This window comes from Ovis canadensis, chromosome 11 (genome assembly GCF_042477335.2).
Source record: "Ovis canadensis isolate MfBH-ARS-UI-01 breed Bighorn chromosome 11, ARS-UI_OviCan_v2, whole genome shotgun sequence".
Classification (NCBI taxonomy): domain Eukaryota; kingdom Metazoa; phylum Chordata; class Mammalia; order Artiodactyla; family Bovidae; genus Ovis; species Ovis canadensis.
In genome coordinates this window covers 57,405,050-57,422,625 of record NC_091255.1, presented here as the reverse complement: position 1 = coordinate 57,422,625, position 17,576 = coordinate 57,405,050, and the positions used below count along the sequence as shown (strand labels likewise).

The following is a 17,576-nucleotide window of genomic DNA, read 5'->3' as shown; positions in this document are numbered from 1 at the left end:
ATATTCTGTGCATGATTTATGTCCTTAAGATTTGTTGAGGCTTGTTTTGTGGTCCCAACGTTTGGTTAATATTGATAAGCTATCTCATTTACACTTGAGAGAAAGTGTTAATCACTCAGTCAAGTGTTAGTCACTCAGTCGTGTCTGACTCTCTGCAACGCCCTGGACTGTAGCCCGCCAGGCTCCTCTGTCCACAGAATTCTCCAGGCAAGAATGCTGGAGTGGATTGCCATTTCCTCCTCCAATATACACTTGAGACATATATTTTTAGTTTGGGGGTACTGTACAGAACAGTTAGGTCAGGGTTTTCAATTATGTTGTTCATATCTATATTTTTGCTATTTCCCCCCCTCTCTGCAAGATACTTTTAAGTTACTTTTTTTAATGTGTTGCCTCTTTATCTTTCAAATGTTTTTAGTTTTGCATTATATAGTTTGAGCCTGTGTTACTAGGTGCACATAATTTTTATTGTCGAATTAACTTTGTGAAATACCCTTTATTGTTAATAATGTTACTAAATACAGTAGCTTTCTTTTGATTAGCATTTGTATTGGATATCTTTTCTAGAATAGAAAAATACTTAAAAATAACCTGAGAATTTAAACTCTCTTTTTAAATATATCTACTTTAGAATTTCTTTAGAAATACATATATACACATAAATATATACATATATGCATATGTATATTTATTTATTTCAAGCTGTATTTTGTCAAGTCTTGTCAGACAGCACTGTCATTGTCTTATGCTAGATGACATTATGCAAAGGAAGAATTACAAATCTGTGATCTAAAAATCTAAAAGAATGAAAACATAAGAAAAATGGACAGATTTCATGACTTCAAGTTGGGTATTTTCAGTGATTAGAAAGACTTTATGTAGCTGAGACTGAAGTTTAAACTGAGTTAGGGGCTGTATTTTGAGAGAGGTTTGTAGACATCACTTTAAAAAGTTAATCTCTGAATATCTATTCCTCAGATTCTCCCGCCACCACCCCCTCATCTCTACTCCAAACATTTCACTTCAACTCATGAAAATGGTTATGTTGCCCAAAATGATGCCTTATAGCAAGTATACTGTTTATTATTCAGCATAATTCCTTTGTAGTTAACAAAAAGCTCAATTTCAGAGTTATACTTTTGTTTTCGATTTTAGATTAGAAACTTTTTGTACCAGAGTGTCCGTTTTTTCAGTTTATAAGAGAAGAGAGGGGCATGTCATTCTAGCATCTTAACCTCAAATGTACTGCAGAGTATTGGTATTCAAACCTATAATGCAGACAGCATTTGTTTTTATTTAAGTTACGCCTCTAGATTTAATGCCTGGGACTAAGAAGATAATAACAATAGATAAAACTGGCTTTATATCCGTAACTATTTATAACTGCTTTGAAAATGTTTCCATAGACATATTGAAACTCTAACATCTATAGAGTTGAATGATAAGAACATATTTATTTAATCTGCTTCTTAACTTTTGGGATAAAGATAGTACTTTGCTTTAGGTTTTGATACTATTATCAGGAAGCTAGTGGACAGAAGAGGCTGCTGATACTGGATGCTGCACTGCTTTATTACTGGCTCACCTCATTGAGTTGACTAAGAATAGCTTTTGGAGGTTCTGCAGCAAAATGTTACTCTTTTGTTTCTTATTTTTTAAAATTTGTTTGGTTTTAGTTTCTAGTCTAGTTGAACTGTGGGGACAATTTGTAGGTAAGAGCTGACTCATTGAAAAAGACCCTGATGCTGGGAGGGATTGGGGGCAGGAGGAGAAGGGGACGACCGAGGATGAGACGGCTGCATGGCATCACGGACTTGATGGACGTGAGTCTGAGTGAACTCCGGGAAATGGTGATGGACAGGGAGGCCTGGCGTGCCGCGATTCATGGGGTCGCAAAGAGTCTGACACAACTGAGCGACTGAACTGAACTGAACTGAACTGAAACCTTTGTGGTGTTTTAAAGCAAATGCTTGAGATTTCTTTAATCTTATAGCCTAATGAAGTAAAGAGGTCAAGAGTTCTAGAACAATTGAAAAACAAATTCAGAATTCTGAACTGAAATGGAGGAGAACGTAAGGCAAATTAATTTGGGACAAGTTAACAAAAACGCTGTGTGTTAATGAGTTACAGGAGTCCTCAGCTCATTAGCACCTTGAAAGTTTAAACAGATAAATTCTGAGCTCAGTCTTTGCAGGATCAAAATACCTGGGGATAGGATTGATTGCCTATTCTTTTATGAAGTACACTGTAGGATTTTTTTGGTGGGTAGTGTTAAGAAATACATATTTCAGAAAAGAAAAAGACCAATTCACGTTGACATTTCAAATTCAGATTGAGGATTGTATAGGTTTTTTTTTTCTTTTTTAAACACTTGTATCTTTTTCTTTATACTGAATGGCTTAGTTCCTAACAACAGTAGCTTAATTATATATTTGCTTTATCCTGATACAGATGTTAATTAATAATTATACATTATTATATTATAATTATCAATATACTGATATGCATTAATAACAGTAATACAAAGAAATGTTTTAAACAGCATAGAATTTCATAATACCAATGTTATTGCTCACAGTAAGATTTCCTAATGGCATTTAAGGTTTTTTTCAGCTTTTCATCTTTGTACCATATTTCCAATAAGACTATATAGTCAAAATTCTGTGTTCCAAAGTCACTTGAAATAATTTTTTTCTCTGTGCAGTCATGCCAACAACTTGATGCACAGTTAGACTTTTTTTTGTTTCCATTGGTTTTCACTTTTTAGGGGTTGCATTTCTAACTAAATACAAAACATTTACATGATTCCAAAGTCCAGCTGTGTGTAACAATATCTGTTCAGAGAATTTTCACTTTCATTCCTTCCCTCTCTAGGTAACTATATCCTTCCTTTCCCTTATAGGTAGCCATTTTTATTCATTTTTCTTTAGTGTTTTTTTTTTTGTATAGAAAGGCAAAATATATCCATAAATTCATATTTCTCTCCTTTTCTTACATAATGTTGGCATACTCTTAAGTGCTCTTCTGCATGTTTCTTTTTACATTTAATCTTGAGATCAGTTTGTATGTGGATATGATGATCCTCTCAGTCCTTTTTATGGTGCATGATATTTTACTGTATGTTCCGTCTTTTATTCAGCCAGTGACGTATTGATGGGCATTTTCTTTTTCTGGTCTTTTGCCATTATAGTGCTACAGTGAATACCTCTGCAAATAAGCAGTGTAGTATTATTTCTGCCAGTGAATTTGGGGATAGATTTATAGACATGGGATTGCTAGGTTAAGAGTAGTTGCAACTGTAATTTTTCTAAGTATCGTCAGTTCCCTTGTATCCACTTGGCACCCTGTTGCCACTCCCACAGCAGTGTATGGCAGTATCTCTTAAGCTACTGCCTCTCGACCTGAGTATATCATGAGACTTGGATTTTTGGCCCTTCTGGTAGCTGGGAGGTAGTTTCTCCATATAGTTTCATTTTGCATTTCTTTTAGTTTTAATTAAATGTGCCTATTTCCATGTTTAAAGGCCATTTTCATTTCTTTTGTCACTGTTCATATATTTTTCCCATTTTTCTATCAGGTGGTTGTTTTTTTCCTTCAAAACAAAATTTAGGAACTCACAACGTATTACAGATAGTCTTTGTACTATACTGTCAATCACTTTTACTTTAGATGATCGATATAAAAGCTACCTTAATAGTGGCAAAATGAAATACACAAGGAGGCTCTAGATCTTTGACCTACCGAGGAACGACATAGGCTTTCAGTACATGGTAGTGTTCGTTTTGGTCTTTCAGCAACTATACTCTTATTGATACTGTTATATTCTTAAAATTAGCAATCACTTAAGCATTACCTTGTAGTTAAATTTGGGGGTATAGAATTCAGGCAGGAAAACCTTAGAGAGAAGTAATCCTGTTTAATTCCATTTAGAATACTGTTTGAAGACTTTTTGAAAAGTAAGAATATAAATTTCTGATTTTGAGGGATTTTCTCCACTAACTTAACTTTCGCAGTATCTGGCATATCATATCATCATAAATTCTGTGAGATAGTTACATCACTTGACTCTGACAGATGGTCTGCTTTGTACTGTGTGTTGAGTTAATGCTGAGAGACTTAAAAGACAGTTCACAGGGTGTTCTTTACAAATTTCTTTTCATACATTGCATTATTCATACATGAGCAGCTTTTTCTTTTTAAAATCTGGCTTTGTAATGCAACCCTAAAACAATTAAATGTCTTTTCTGACAATTAGTTATTTTTGATGTGATTTCCAGTTTAAAACTCAGATATTCTATTTTTCTAGAAGAACCTAACAAGACATGTGACAGCAGTAACACTAGTGCTCCCACTACCTGCATCCAGCCTAATCTGGAGCTCAGTAACAGCAGCAGTGAACTAAGCTCTTCCCAGAGTGAGCCTGCTAAGGCAGCTGACGATCCTGAAAATGGAGAAAGAGAGCCCCATACACCTGTCTCTATTCAAGAAGAGATAGGTAAGGATACACTTCATACAATGAGAGGAACTTTTTTTTTTTTTTAATTTTTTTTAATTTTTTAAAATACAAGTTTGATGGGGGTGGGAAGATTTGGATTTTCTTTCTTTCTTTTTTTTTTTTTTAAAGCATAAGTAACACTCAGACTCAGTGTTTTTGCTTTAAAAAAACAAGCATATAGGAAAAAATACATCTATTTCACACCCCCTCCCCAAAGGTAACCACCATTAATTGGTATTGTATCTTTCTCCGTGTAGTTACATTTATGTATGTATGCTTACAAAAAACATTTTTTAAAAAAATATTTAAACGGGATCATTCTGCATGTGTTGTCTGCATCTTGCTTTTTTCACTCAGTAATACATGTAGGGGTTCTTTTCATGTAATAAATTGAATTTATTCTTTTTACCCGCTGCATGATATGCCACAGTACGGATGAACCATAATTCATTTACTGTTTCTCTATTAATGGACATTTAGGCTGTTAACAGTTTTTTCCTTATTACAACTAGTGGTGCTTTTTAACAACCTCGGCATATATCTTTGTCTCCTTATGTAAGTATTTCTGGCAGTGTAGATACAGTAAGTGGAATTGCTGGATCATATGGTACGTACATTTTAAAAATAATGATGGCTATTGCTTAATTGTACATTAAAAGAAATTTATACTAATAATTTACATATATGTGTATTTCTTCACATTTTCACCTCTTACATTTTGGCCAGTGGTATTTCATGAAAAAAATTGCATATCCCTGCTTACTAATGTGGTTGATTTTCTTTTCATGTGTTTGCTGAACTTTCTGTGAATTGCTTATTCATGTCTTTTGCTCAATTTTTTCTCTTGACTTTTGATATTTCCCAATGAGTTTTAGGAACACTTTATGTATTTTGGGTATTAATTTTTGATTTTACCTCTGTACTTAAATAGGCATTGCTTGCTTTGTACAGAAAGTTTTTACATTTTTTTATGCATTTAAATATATCTTTTTCTTTAGGATTTCTCTGGATTTTGTGTCTTACTAAGTAAGGAAGACTATCTCTATCCCAAGAACATACATATATTTTACAGTAATTTCACCTAAAATACTTTATAACTTTGTCTTTAATCCTGCTGGTGTATAATTTTGTGTGTGAGATGGAAATCTATTTTAATTAGAACCTTTTCAATTGCAAGTGACCAAACCAGCTTAAACTAGCTTAAGTGAAAAGGGAATTTAATTAGCTCATGTAATTGGGAAGTCCAAGCCATCATCAGGCATAACTGGACCCCCCAGGTATCAAAACTCTTTCCATTTTCCTCTTTCTGTCTCAACTTTTTGGATTTGCATATGTTTGTGTGTTAACCTCGTTCTCTCCTAATACAGACAGGCTTTCCCCAAGTGGCAGGGAAGATGGCCTCAGCGGTTTCATGTATTCATAAGTTTCCATGGTCTGTGACCCAAAGGCAAGGCCCCTACTTCTGCTCCAAATCAAAAGTGCTTGAGGAAGGAATTTGAGTGGCCTGTTGGAATTGTTTCCACCCCTGTGGCCAGGGCAGGCAAGGTATTATGATTGATGGCTCCAGCAAAAGTATATGATTCAAGTAGGGTAGGAATGGTTTTCCAAATAAAGAGAGATGTGGAAACAGCAAACAGTGAATATCCACAGTTCCACCCTAGCTCGGTACAGGCGTAGATTCAGAAGCGCTTCTGCCTGACATAATGCAAAGGTCTCACCCACAACTGAAAATTTTTTCAAAAACTTCTCTCCCCAAATTACATCTGATAACATTGTATCTAGGATTTCTGTGTATTGTGTGTACTATTTTGATTACATCTGGATGTGGCTTACCTTGATCTCACAATCCATGAGCCAGGTTATGAGTTTTAACTACCTGTAACACTCATTATCCTGATGGTGAATGGTGTTCTCTGATAAACCTGGCTGGCATTTTTGGGGAGATTCTCTGGGAGGATGGATATGGACAAGATGTGAGAAGAACATGGCAAGATCCCCCTGCTGGAGGCCATCTTGCTTTACCAGCCTAGGTCCACCTGTGAGGGATAGCCTGCTGGAAATTGCTGTAGGTAGGTTTGAATAATTATACATCCTGTTTGACAGGTTTGGAGTTTTTTCTGGCAGTCATACCCCTTGTAGATTGCTTGGACCCCCAGCTCGTACCTAATGCCCAGAAACTTGGCTCAGGGTACCTGAAGGTACACCCGCTCTACTCACCCAGTTTGTCTGCCCTAGCCCTCAGGTGAGCAAAGTCTGTATAGGCTCCTGCCTCTTGACATCATTAAACAAGGAGTTAGGGAGACCAGGGTCCAGCAGTTCTGGACTCTGCCTGCAGGCTGCATCGCTGTGATTCCCTCTTTTGTAACAGGGAGAATACACCCTTTTTGCAGGGTGTAGTAGATAATGACTTCCACTCAGCCTTGTCCCCTTTCTCTGTTCCTTCAAGTATTTCCCCCAGGGATGAATTTTCTGCCTCCTCGCCCTTATTTGCACTAAATTTAGTAAGTGGCAACAAATGGACTCTTGCCTATTGGATCCTTGGCTGTAAATTGAGTGCCTTCTGTTTAAAAAGTGCCGCGCTGTTCCCTTTCTGCTTTTAGGAAGTCTGGCCTTGACTAAGTGAAGTTTAAAATGTCTTTATTGGAGAACTTCAGTGATGGTCCTGAGAAGTAGCCACTGTAGCTCAACATGTTGGCACAAACCTCCAGCATGGGTAGAGTCATGGTCTGAGACCCAAGAGAAAATTGTGGGAAGTCTAACCAACTGCTTTGCTACCTCACCTTGAAGGTTACCTGCTCTCCAGCCTGAGATGGCAAGATGCCGCATCTTGATTTACTCAGTGGCATTATTGTCTGCTTGGTGTTTCATTTGCCGTTGCCACACTTAGTTTTTAAAAACTGAAAAAGGAAAATGAGGTCTTGTTTAACCATCTGGCCAGTGGAAATTGGATAGTGATGCAATAGTTTTAGAATATATAGGAATTTTCAGCTGAAGTGAGATTGATGGGAAAGCAGAACTTGCTCCTTGGCAGTTAAATCCATCACTTTAAAAAATTGATGTTATGAAAATATGAGAGGTCTTTACTATATTAAAAAAAAAAACTAATGCAGTTGATTTTCATATGTACATTGTCTGCAAACACAGATAATTACCTAGATTCCTTAGGAGAACATGTAGTTTATGTTTATAAGCTTTAAACAGTTAGGTATTTGAACAGACTTTCAGTGGAAATCTTTCTAAAAGTAATTATATCCTTTTAATACAGAAACCCACATTGAATATATAAGGCAATATTTTATTAGTTTGCATTTCGAGTTATGTTTGTTCCTTGTTAACCTGTAGCAGCCCTTCCGCTTTTCTGGTAGATGAGCTTTACAACAGATAACCTGGCATGTTTGAATTTTCTGTAAAATAATGACTCACAGTGAAGTTCTGACATAATTTCTTTGGAGTAAAACTTTGAAGAATTAATCCATTTGCTTTGGCTATTCAAGGACTTTTTCTGTTTGTTTTCTGGATCTTAGTTGTCTATCAGACTATTTGGATTAGTAAGGTATTAGTAATAACTTATTATATATAGTCTACTTACTATTAGCAATTACTTTTGGCTTTTCGTTTGATAACAGGTGATTTCAAATCAGAGAAGTCTAATGGGGAAATAAGTGAGTCTCCTGGAGGAGGAAGAGGAGCATCTGGTTCAACTCGGATTATCACCAGGTTACGAAACCCAGACAGCAAACTGAGTCAGCTGAAGAGCCAACAGGTGGCTGCTGCAGCCCATGAAGCAAATAAATTATTTAAGGAGGGGAAAGAGGTGTGTTCTTTCTGTTTAAAACAAACATCTCTGGAATGTAAAATAATTTTTAAAATAGAGGCAAGATGTTTGTAGACATACACTTTTAAACTGTATTTTCCTCACTTCGAGAGTGTAGTGTGTAAGAAGATGAAAAGTGTTAGGTTTATGTTATGATAAATGTACACCCCAGTTTCAGTCCATGCCTAGAAATGCTGAACATGGATACTTTTTTATATACGGTTAGTTTTATTGTATGCAGTTCTAAAGAGATAGAGGCTCCTTTTTCACATGTGGGAACAGGTAGGCTCTTTGTGGGCTTTATTAAAGGTTTAATGCTCAGATCTGACTGTAGTCATTTTAGGTGAACCTGCAACTAAAGGATGGGACTTAACCTCTTGACAGCAGACAGTAGTATGTAGAACATCATCTTAACCCTGATTTTGAAGAAGAAAAAATGGAAGCTAAGACTTAATATTTCTGTCCCCCAGCCAGCCATGGTGATTGAATAAGGGTCACAGTTGTGTCTTTCAGATTTGAGAATTATTTGCAGGGTAGATATTTGCAAGAATATGCAGTGTTTTTAACATCATAGAAAAAGCTTTAAAGCAGAGGTTTTCAGGTTTTTCACTCTGACCCTCAGTAAGACATTTTTCATAGCCCAGTGCACACACGCATGCTCAGTTGTGTCCACCTCTTTACGACACCACGGACTGTAGCCCACCAGGCCCCTCTGTCAATGGGTTTGTTCTGGAAAGAATACTAGAGTGGGTTGCCATTTCCTCCTCCTTTAGGGATTGAACCTGTGTCTCCTGCATTGCAGGTAGGTTCTTTACCACTGAGCCACTGGGGAAGCCCTTAGCAGCCCAGTACATATATTTAAAAGTTTCCTGAAATAGGATTTTACCTTACTGTGTGGGGAGCACTCTAGTATTTTCTTTCCTAGTCTATTGTATTATAGTTAATTTTTTTATAAAGCTGGATAAGGCCCACTATTGATTTCACAGGCCACTAAAGGATTGGAATCAACTATTTAAAACACTGTTTTCATATATCTATGGGCTCTTATCTAAAGCTGGAACGATAAAAGGAACAGAATAAAATATATTTTTAGGAGTGTATTTTGGAGGGGAATAGTACATGTAATGCCCTCGTGCTTAACCCTAACCCCTGAGTATTGTAAGCTTGAGATAATGATTGTTGAATGATTTATATATCACACATTTGGTTTCAGGTGTATATTTGAGATATATAAAAGTACTTACTAATGTCCAACATATAACAGGCACTTTAATAAAGCTTAATTTTTTTTCTTTTTGCAGGCACGTCTTGGTTGTTTAATGATAAATAATTAGCTTTAGCTTATAACTGAGCTTTTAACTTCAAAAGTGCAGTCATAAGATATATTTTAACTTACTTTGAATGATAAATTAAAAACTACGGAAAGACAGTTGATCAGATTTATTATGCATTTGACACAAATAATGGAGTCTCTTTTTATTTTCTTGGCCAGGTACTAGTAGTTAACTCTCAAGGAGAAATTTCACGGTTGAGCACCAAAAAGGAAGTGGTCATGAAGGGAAACATCAACAATTATTTTAAGTTGGGTCAAGAGGGGAAGTATCGCGTCTACCACAATCAGTACTCCACCAATTCATTTGCGTTGAATAAGCATCAGCACAGAGAAGACCATGATAAGAGAAGACATCTTGCACATAAATTCTGCCTGACTCCAGCTGGAGAGTTCAAATGGAATGGTTCTGTCCATGGGTCCAAAGTTCTTACTATATCTACTCTGAGACTGACTATCACCCAGTTGGAAAACAATATCCCTTCTTCCTTTCTTCATCCCAATTGGGCTTCGCACAGGTAAAGGAAACTAAGGTTTGTTTATTGCTGTGAATATAGTAAATATTTATAAAATTATTGCAGTTGCACACTTTAAACTGTCATTTAAAAATGTGTATATTAAAATTTAAAATAAATATTAAAAAATTTGGCTGCACCAGGTCTTTACTGCGGCATGCAGGATCTTTAGTCGTGGCATGTAGGATCTGATTCCCTGGCCAGGGATGGAACTCAGGCCCCGTGGATTGCGAGTGTAGAGTCTTGGCTACTGGACCACTAGGGAAATCCCTAAACTATCATTATTCGTAAATTGAATGATATCAGTTTAGTCAGCAAAACACTGAGGATGTTAGGAATATGAGTGTACTTCTATAGTTACTGAACCAAGACTTCCCTGGCAGTCTACTGGTTAAGACTCCATGCTTCTAAGGGCATGGGTTCAATCCCTGGTCAGGGATCTATCCTGCATGCTGTGCGATATGACCAATAAATTGATTAATTGATTGATTAATTTAACATATAAAGTTAATGAACCAACACTGACATTTGGAAGATTTCTGGAAAGCAGTCTTTATTCCTGGATCCAAATGGAGTCCCAACAAAGTTGGGACATCATAGAAGGTGTAAGGATTTGGAGGACTAACTGACTTCTGAGATTCCTCCAGTGTTCAAAATCTGTGATTCTGTGAGGTAGAAACTTCCAGTAGCAGTGTATTTTGTACTTGTTTAGCATAGAAACATATGCCTTATATACGTGCTTAGTCACTCAGTCGTGTCTGACTCTGTGCAGCCCCATGGACTGTAGTCTGCCAGTCTCCTCTGTCCATGGGATTTTCCAGGCGAAAATACTGGAGTGGTTAGTCACTCCTTTCTCCAGAGGATCTTCCCAACCAGGGATTGAACCCAAGTCTCCTGCATTGCAGGCAGATTGTTTACTGGCTGAGCCACCAGGGGCTCCCCTGGATAAGCCCATGGACAAAGGAGCCTGGACGGCTGCAGTCCATGGGGTCACAAGGAGTTGGACATGACTGAGTGACTAACACTTTGACATGCCTTATAAAGTAAAGTTGTCATAAATTACAACTCTGGTGCTTTTAATTTAAGATCAACAAGATGAAATTTTGTTTTTCCCCTTTTTTCCCCCACTTCTGAAATATAGGGCAAATTGGATCAAGGCTGTTCAGATGTGTAGCAAACCCAGAGAATTTGCATTGGCTTTAGCTATTTTGGAGTGTGCCGTCAAGCCAGTTGTGATGCTGCCAATATGGCGGGAATCTTTAGGACATACCAGGTAAGTGAGTCCTGAGCTTTATGAATGATGTGTTAGACTCCCTTTTGGAGTATTAGTCTACTAATAATGAAAGTTAATGTCGTTAAAAAGCCGTATTAACGAATCTTGACCGCAAAGAGTCGAACACAACTGAGCGACTGAACAACCTTGACCTCATTTTTCTCCTCTCTAAGGTATAACCCTGAATGAATATTAGTTCTTATTTATGACATAGGATTGTAATGAAGAGCAGAAGAGATCAGGTATATACAAATGAAAAATATTTTCTTAAGTAAAAGAAACATCTTTAGGGGTTTTCCTGGTGGGCCAGTGGTTTAAGATTGTGCTTCCCCTGCAGGGAATTAAGATCCTGCACGCTGTAAGGCTCAGCCAAAAAAAAAAAAGAAACTGAAAAAGCAACATCAAGTGAAAGCATTTTTATTGAATAGGAAGAATGCTCATGTTTTTTGAATATGTATTCTGGAATGTACTGGAGATCTGATATATTTAGAAACGAGTATTTGGCCTAACATGATGTAGCTCCTAAGTAGTCCAAGAGTTACGTGACTTTAGCACCTGGTTAACAAAAAGGATAGCTGTTGTGACGCAACTCTACTTTTTAGCTCGAATGGATTTATTTTGTAACTTTAAAAGTTCTTATTATAAAAATAATATAAGCTTACAGTGAAAAGCATAAATTATTACTTAATGTGAAAAGTAAGACTCCTTCTGAAGAACTATGGATAGAGGTTCGTGACATTGTACAGGAGGCACTAATCAAGACCATCCCAAAGAAAAAGAAATGCAAGAGGGCAGAATGGTTGTCTGAGGAGGCCTTACAAATAGCTGTGAGAAGAAGAGAATTGAAAGGCAAAGGAGAAAAGGAAAGATATACCCATTTGAACGCAGAGTTCCAAAGAATAGCAAGGAGAGATAAAGCCTTCTTCAGGGATCAGTGCAAAGAAATAGAGTATCACAATAGAATGGGAAAGACTAGAGATCTCTTCAAGAAAATTAGGGATACCAAGGAAACATTTCATGCACAGATGGGCACAATAAAGGACAGAAACGGTATGGATTTATCAGAAGCAGAAGATATTAAGAAGAGGTGGCAAGAATACACAGAAGAACTATACAAAAGAGATCTTAATGACCCAGATAACCATGATGGTGTGATCACTCACCTAGAGCCAGACATCCTGGAATGTGAAGTCATGTGGGCCTTAGGAAGCATCACAACAAACAAAGCTAGTGGAAGTGATGAAATTCTAGTTGAGCTATTTCAAATCCTAAAAGATGATGCTGTGAAAGTGCTGCACTCAGTATGCCAGCAAATCTGGAAAACCCAGCAGTGGCCACAGGACTGGAAAAAGGTCAGTTTTCATTCCAGTCCCAAAGAATGGCAATGCCAAAGAATACTCAAACTACTGCACAATTGTACTCATCTCACACACTAGCAAAGTAATGCTCAAAATTCTCCAAGCCAGGCTTCAGGAATACGTGAACCTCCTGATGTTCAAGCTGGTTTTAGCAAAGGCAGAGGAACCAGAGATCAAATTGCCAACATCCGCTGGATCATGGAAAAAGCAAGAGAGTTCCAGAAAAACATCTATTTCTGCTTTATTGACTATGCCAAAGCCTTTGACTGTGTGGATCATAGCAGACTGTGCAAAATTCCTCAAGAGATGGGAATACCAGACCACCTGACCTGCCTTCTGAGAAATCTGTGTGCAGGTCAAGAAGCAACAGTTAGAACTGGACATGGAACGACAGATTGGTTCCAGATCGAGAAAGGAGTACGTCAAGGCTGTATTGCCACCCTGCTTATTTAACTTATATGCAGAGTACATCATGAGAAATGCCAGAGTGGATGAAGCACAAGCTGGAATCAAGATTGCTGGGAGAAATATCAATAACCTCAGATAGGCAGATGACACCACCCTTATAGCAGAAAGCAAGGGGGAACAAAGAGCCTCTTAATGAAAGTGAGAGAGGAGAGTTAAAAAGTTGGCTTAAAACTCAACATTCAGAAAACTAAGATCATGGCCTTTGGTCCCATCACTTCATGGCAAATAGATGGGGAAACAGTGGAAACAGTGACAGACTTTATTTTCTTGGGCTCCAAAATCACTGCAGATGGTGACTGCAGACATGAAATTAAAAGACCCTTGATCCTTGCAGGAAAAGTTATGACCAACCTAGATAGCATATTAAAAAGCAGAGATATTACTTTGCCAACAAAGGTCCATCTAGTCAAAGGTATGATTTTTCCAGTAGTCATGTATGGATGTGAGAGTTGAACTATAAAGAAAGCTGAGTACGAAGAATTGATGCTTTTGAACCTGTGGTGTTGGAGAAGACTCTTGAAGAGTCCCCTGGATTGCAAGGCTATCCAACCTGTCCATCCTAAAGGAAATCAGTCCTGAATATTCACTGATGGACTGATGCTGAAGCTGGAGCTCCAATACTTTGGCCACCTAATGCGAAGAACTGACTCATTGAAAAAGACCCTGATGCTGGGAAAGATTGGAGGCGGGAGGAGAAGGGGATGACAGAGGATGAGGTGGTTGGATGGCATCACCGACTTGATGGACATGAGTTTGAGCAAGCTCCAGGAGTTGGTGATGGACAGGGAAGCCTGGCGTGCTCCAGTCCATGGGGTCACAAAGAGACAGACACCACTGACTGAACTAAAGACTCCTCCTACCTTGCCTGCCCCTTTGGGCCCACTCCAAAGGTATAATGCTATACTTTTAAAAATATATAAATATATTTTGTGTTGATTTTTACGGCTGTATTTTACCTTATAATGAGAAATTTTAAAGAAAAGTAAGTATGCCTGCTAAATATTTTCTATCTGTCAAAGGTTACTGTAAGTTTTCTGTAGTCTTCCCCACTCCTCCCCACCAACCTATAAATCTTATGGATACTTTTTTCCCTCTCTCCTTTCTCCCTCCCATTTTGAATGTAATTGCTGCTCCTGATAGAAACTTACACAAACGGAATGGACTTAAATTCTTCCTAGGATTAAAAATAACTTAGATACTATTACAGTTTACTAATCTCTATGAGATTATCAGGAAAGGTGAAAAAAAAAAGGAGAGGTCAAAGGACAAATAACCAATATTAAGAACATTTCTGATTCTCTGTCGCTGATGCTGTGATTTCAAACCTTCAGAGTCCACTGACATAGCATTCAGGCTTCCTGCATCTGTAGAGAAAGCATCCTGTTGAACGCCTTGTTTTGAGTGGGAGAAGGATTGGGGAGGAGGAGTCCCACAGGTCTCAGCCGTTGGAGGTAGGGCAGAGGCCATGCTCTTAGGCACGAAAAGAATGTCTGGTTCAGTTTGAAGGATATCACTATGCCTATCAGAGTAAGGATTTGGGCAGGACCAGAGGATTTCATAAGAAAGTTTTTCGAATTTTAGGAAAACAGGTAATTCTATTTAAATTGTTCCATATGGAAAAAAGGAAATCTTGTGCATTAGTTCTATCTGTGTTATAACTTGATAAATAGGCAAACAGTTAAATGGAAAAGTAAGATCCTGTCTCATTTATTAATATTTACCATTGATTAATAATTAATAGCAAATAGAAGTATATGCAGGAAATCTTAAAGCATTAGGAAGTATACTCAGGAGTAAATTAAAAAGAATAATAAATTATGACAAAATTGACTTCCTCTTGGCATTGAACGTTTGTTTTTAGGAGATTATTAATACCGTGCTATCTTAAGAAGTCAGAGAAAACTTTGATTTTCTCTTTAGATGTCAGGAGGGTATTTGTTTATTAAAAAGATATGAGTTCATTATTAATTCTTGTATTAAGTATTAAAAAATACTTCAGTAAATAGAAATAAATGAGTGACTACCCCTACCCACCCTGCTTTGTTGTAAAGATACATTTCAGACCAAACCATCATGTTTTTTTATGGAACTCTTGAAGTTTTCCCATTAACATTTAGGTAGAACAAAACAAGAGAATCCTTACTGTTACTGTCAACTTTTCCTAAAAGTATTAGTTAATGCAGTTTGCCAAGAGATGTAAAACATACATAGGTAAATGTAGGGATAGTTATTGAAGTTGGTTTAATTATATACTTAATTGACTGAAAAACTGTAAAACAATATGAAAATTAAAAAGGTGGCCCCTGTACTCCACAATAGGATTTATATATACAAATAGTAACTATGAAAAAAAACAGAGGGAGTTCTGAGTTAAAATAACAAATTAAAAAGTATGTTTAGTTTTGTTGCCTATTAAACTCCACCATAGCTATGCAAAGGGATTTTTTTCAAAGCATAAACCAATAGGGACAAGGGAAACCACAGAGAACGCAGTGCCGTGTAGCTGTGGAAGCAATATTGCAGGTGAACAAGCGGTACCCTAACCAAGAAAGGCAGATCCCAAGTCAGTGGGGGAGAACTGAGAATTTTCACCAGTCACACTGTAGAATCCTTGAAAGGCACAGAAGCAGCAAGTGCAGAGCAGTCTGCTTGGGATTCTTTCTGGGCAGTGCAGCTGTTTATACCCGGTCCTGCCGGGTTCCCTGAGTGTGGTGAGTCTTCTAGCCCTTGCTGATGGCCCCACCCTGTAATTGCACCACAAGAAGCTCTTAACTTGTGAAGTGTGACCTGGAGACCAGTTTATTTTTTCCTGGGGTGCTTTTTTTAATAGTGACAATATTGCTCTTGCTCATGCAGCTGGTTTTATTCTCGCTACTGGGTTTTCAGGACACACGTTAGGTGCTTGTAAAACTATGAAGAAAAGCAAGGAAATGATAGCACAGCACAGAAGTCAGCATAATGCCTGCCTGGGGTGGGACATTCTAGCTTTGGATGTAGTCGTTATTGATAAGGGACTGTTTCTTAACCTGGTTGCAGTTTACATGTTTTTAAAGATTATAATGAAGAAAATATCCAGCAATAACACAATACTTCAGACCAGGAATAAATTTAATTCAGGGCATGTAAAGAAATCATTTATACTTTGCTAAAGATATAAAGGCTACCTTGGGACTTCCTCAGCAGTCCAGCAGTTAGGACTTCACGCTTCCACGGTGGGTTCAGTCCCTGATTGGGGAACTGGGATCCACATGACACACAGCGGCAGCACCCCCTCCCCGCAGCGCCTCCCCCGCCAGAAGGAAAAGAGATAAAGGATATACTTTGAGTAAATGGAAAGAGACATCATATGCTTCCATATAGTATACTAATTATGCTAATTTAGTCTATCAAATTTAATTTTCATTTGCAATGTGGATAGTTTTCCTTTTGGAGAGTGAGGGAGACTTGACCGAAATGATACTAGTATTTCTTCTAGAAGACTTTATGTGTAAGAAAAGGAAAACAGGTATTACAGGAAAGGGATTAGATATTTAGAATGTGTTTTGAAGCTACAATAGTCAAAATACTTTGTCCTAGAGAAAAAGTAGAGCAAAGGAATCAAACAGAGAATCTAAAAATAAACCTAAATACACATGGAAATCTACTGTGATAGCTTTTCCTGTCAGACAAGGAAGGAGGGTGTGTTTGGGGAAAATGTCATCCAAATTCCTGCTTCAGCAAAAACATTCATCAGACAAATGAGGATTAAAAAGAAAAACAACATACTGTTAAAAACAGTAACAAAAAGCTTAAATAAGAGAGCATGGATTAATTTATATTTTTGTTGTGATACTTTCTTTTCAAACAGATATAAAACCCAGATGCCATAGATGAAAAAAGTGGATATATGTATTTAAAATTCTCAGTGGAAAAATAATATAATCAAACTCAAAAGACAGCTGAGACACTGAGGAAAAATATTTGCACCACAAATGGAAACTTTCCTTTAAAATGAAAAAGACCTTTTTTATAAATGAAATATCCATTGCCGACAAGACATAGGATTTGAACAGGCATCTGGCAGCAAAATAAATGTGAAAGGCCAGTAGACATTTTTTTAAAAAAGTGGTTACTTCTCTCATAATTAAATGTAAATAAAAACAGTGGGATAATATTTCTTCTTTCTCAGTTGGGCTGATAATTTAGAAATCTGGTGCTGACTTGAGTGAAGGTGCGGGGAAGCAGGGTGACTAGAGTAGATGGCAATGCGAAGTGTCTGATTCTGCAGAGCAATTGGGCACTGTCAGCATTTTAAATACAATGCTCTTTGGACTCAGCCATCCT

The 17,576-nt window shown here is 37.3% G+C and overlaps 1 protein-coding gene across 32 annotated transcripts in view; it reads left to right on the top strand.

Annotated features, from left to right (window-relative positions):
• Positions 1–17,576, top strand: part of BPTF (bromodomain PHD finger transcription factor) — a 133,869-nt gene that overhangs the window by 65,067 nt on the left and 51,226 nt on the right. For 28 of the 32 annotated variants that reach the window (XM_069541802.1, XM_069541829.1, XM_069541823.1 and 25 more), the window contains 4 exons: positions 4,307–4,495; positions 8,122–8,309; positions 9,802–10,157; positions 11,296–11,427. In XM_069541802.1, the coding sequence (XP_069397903.1) occupies positions 4,307–4,495; positions 8,122–8,309; positions 9,802–10,157; positions 11,296–11,427 (865 nt within the window). The remainder of the gene's footprint in view (positions 1–4,306; positions 4,496–8,121; positions 8,310–9,801; positions 10,158–11,295; positions 11,428–17,576) is intronic. The other 4 variants (XM_069541828.1, XM_069541820.1, XM_069541811.1 and 1 more) reach the window with 1 other exon arrangement.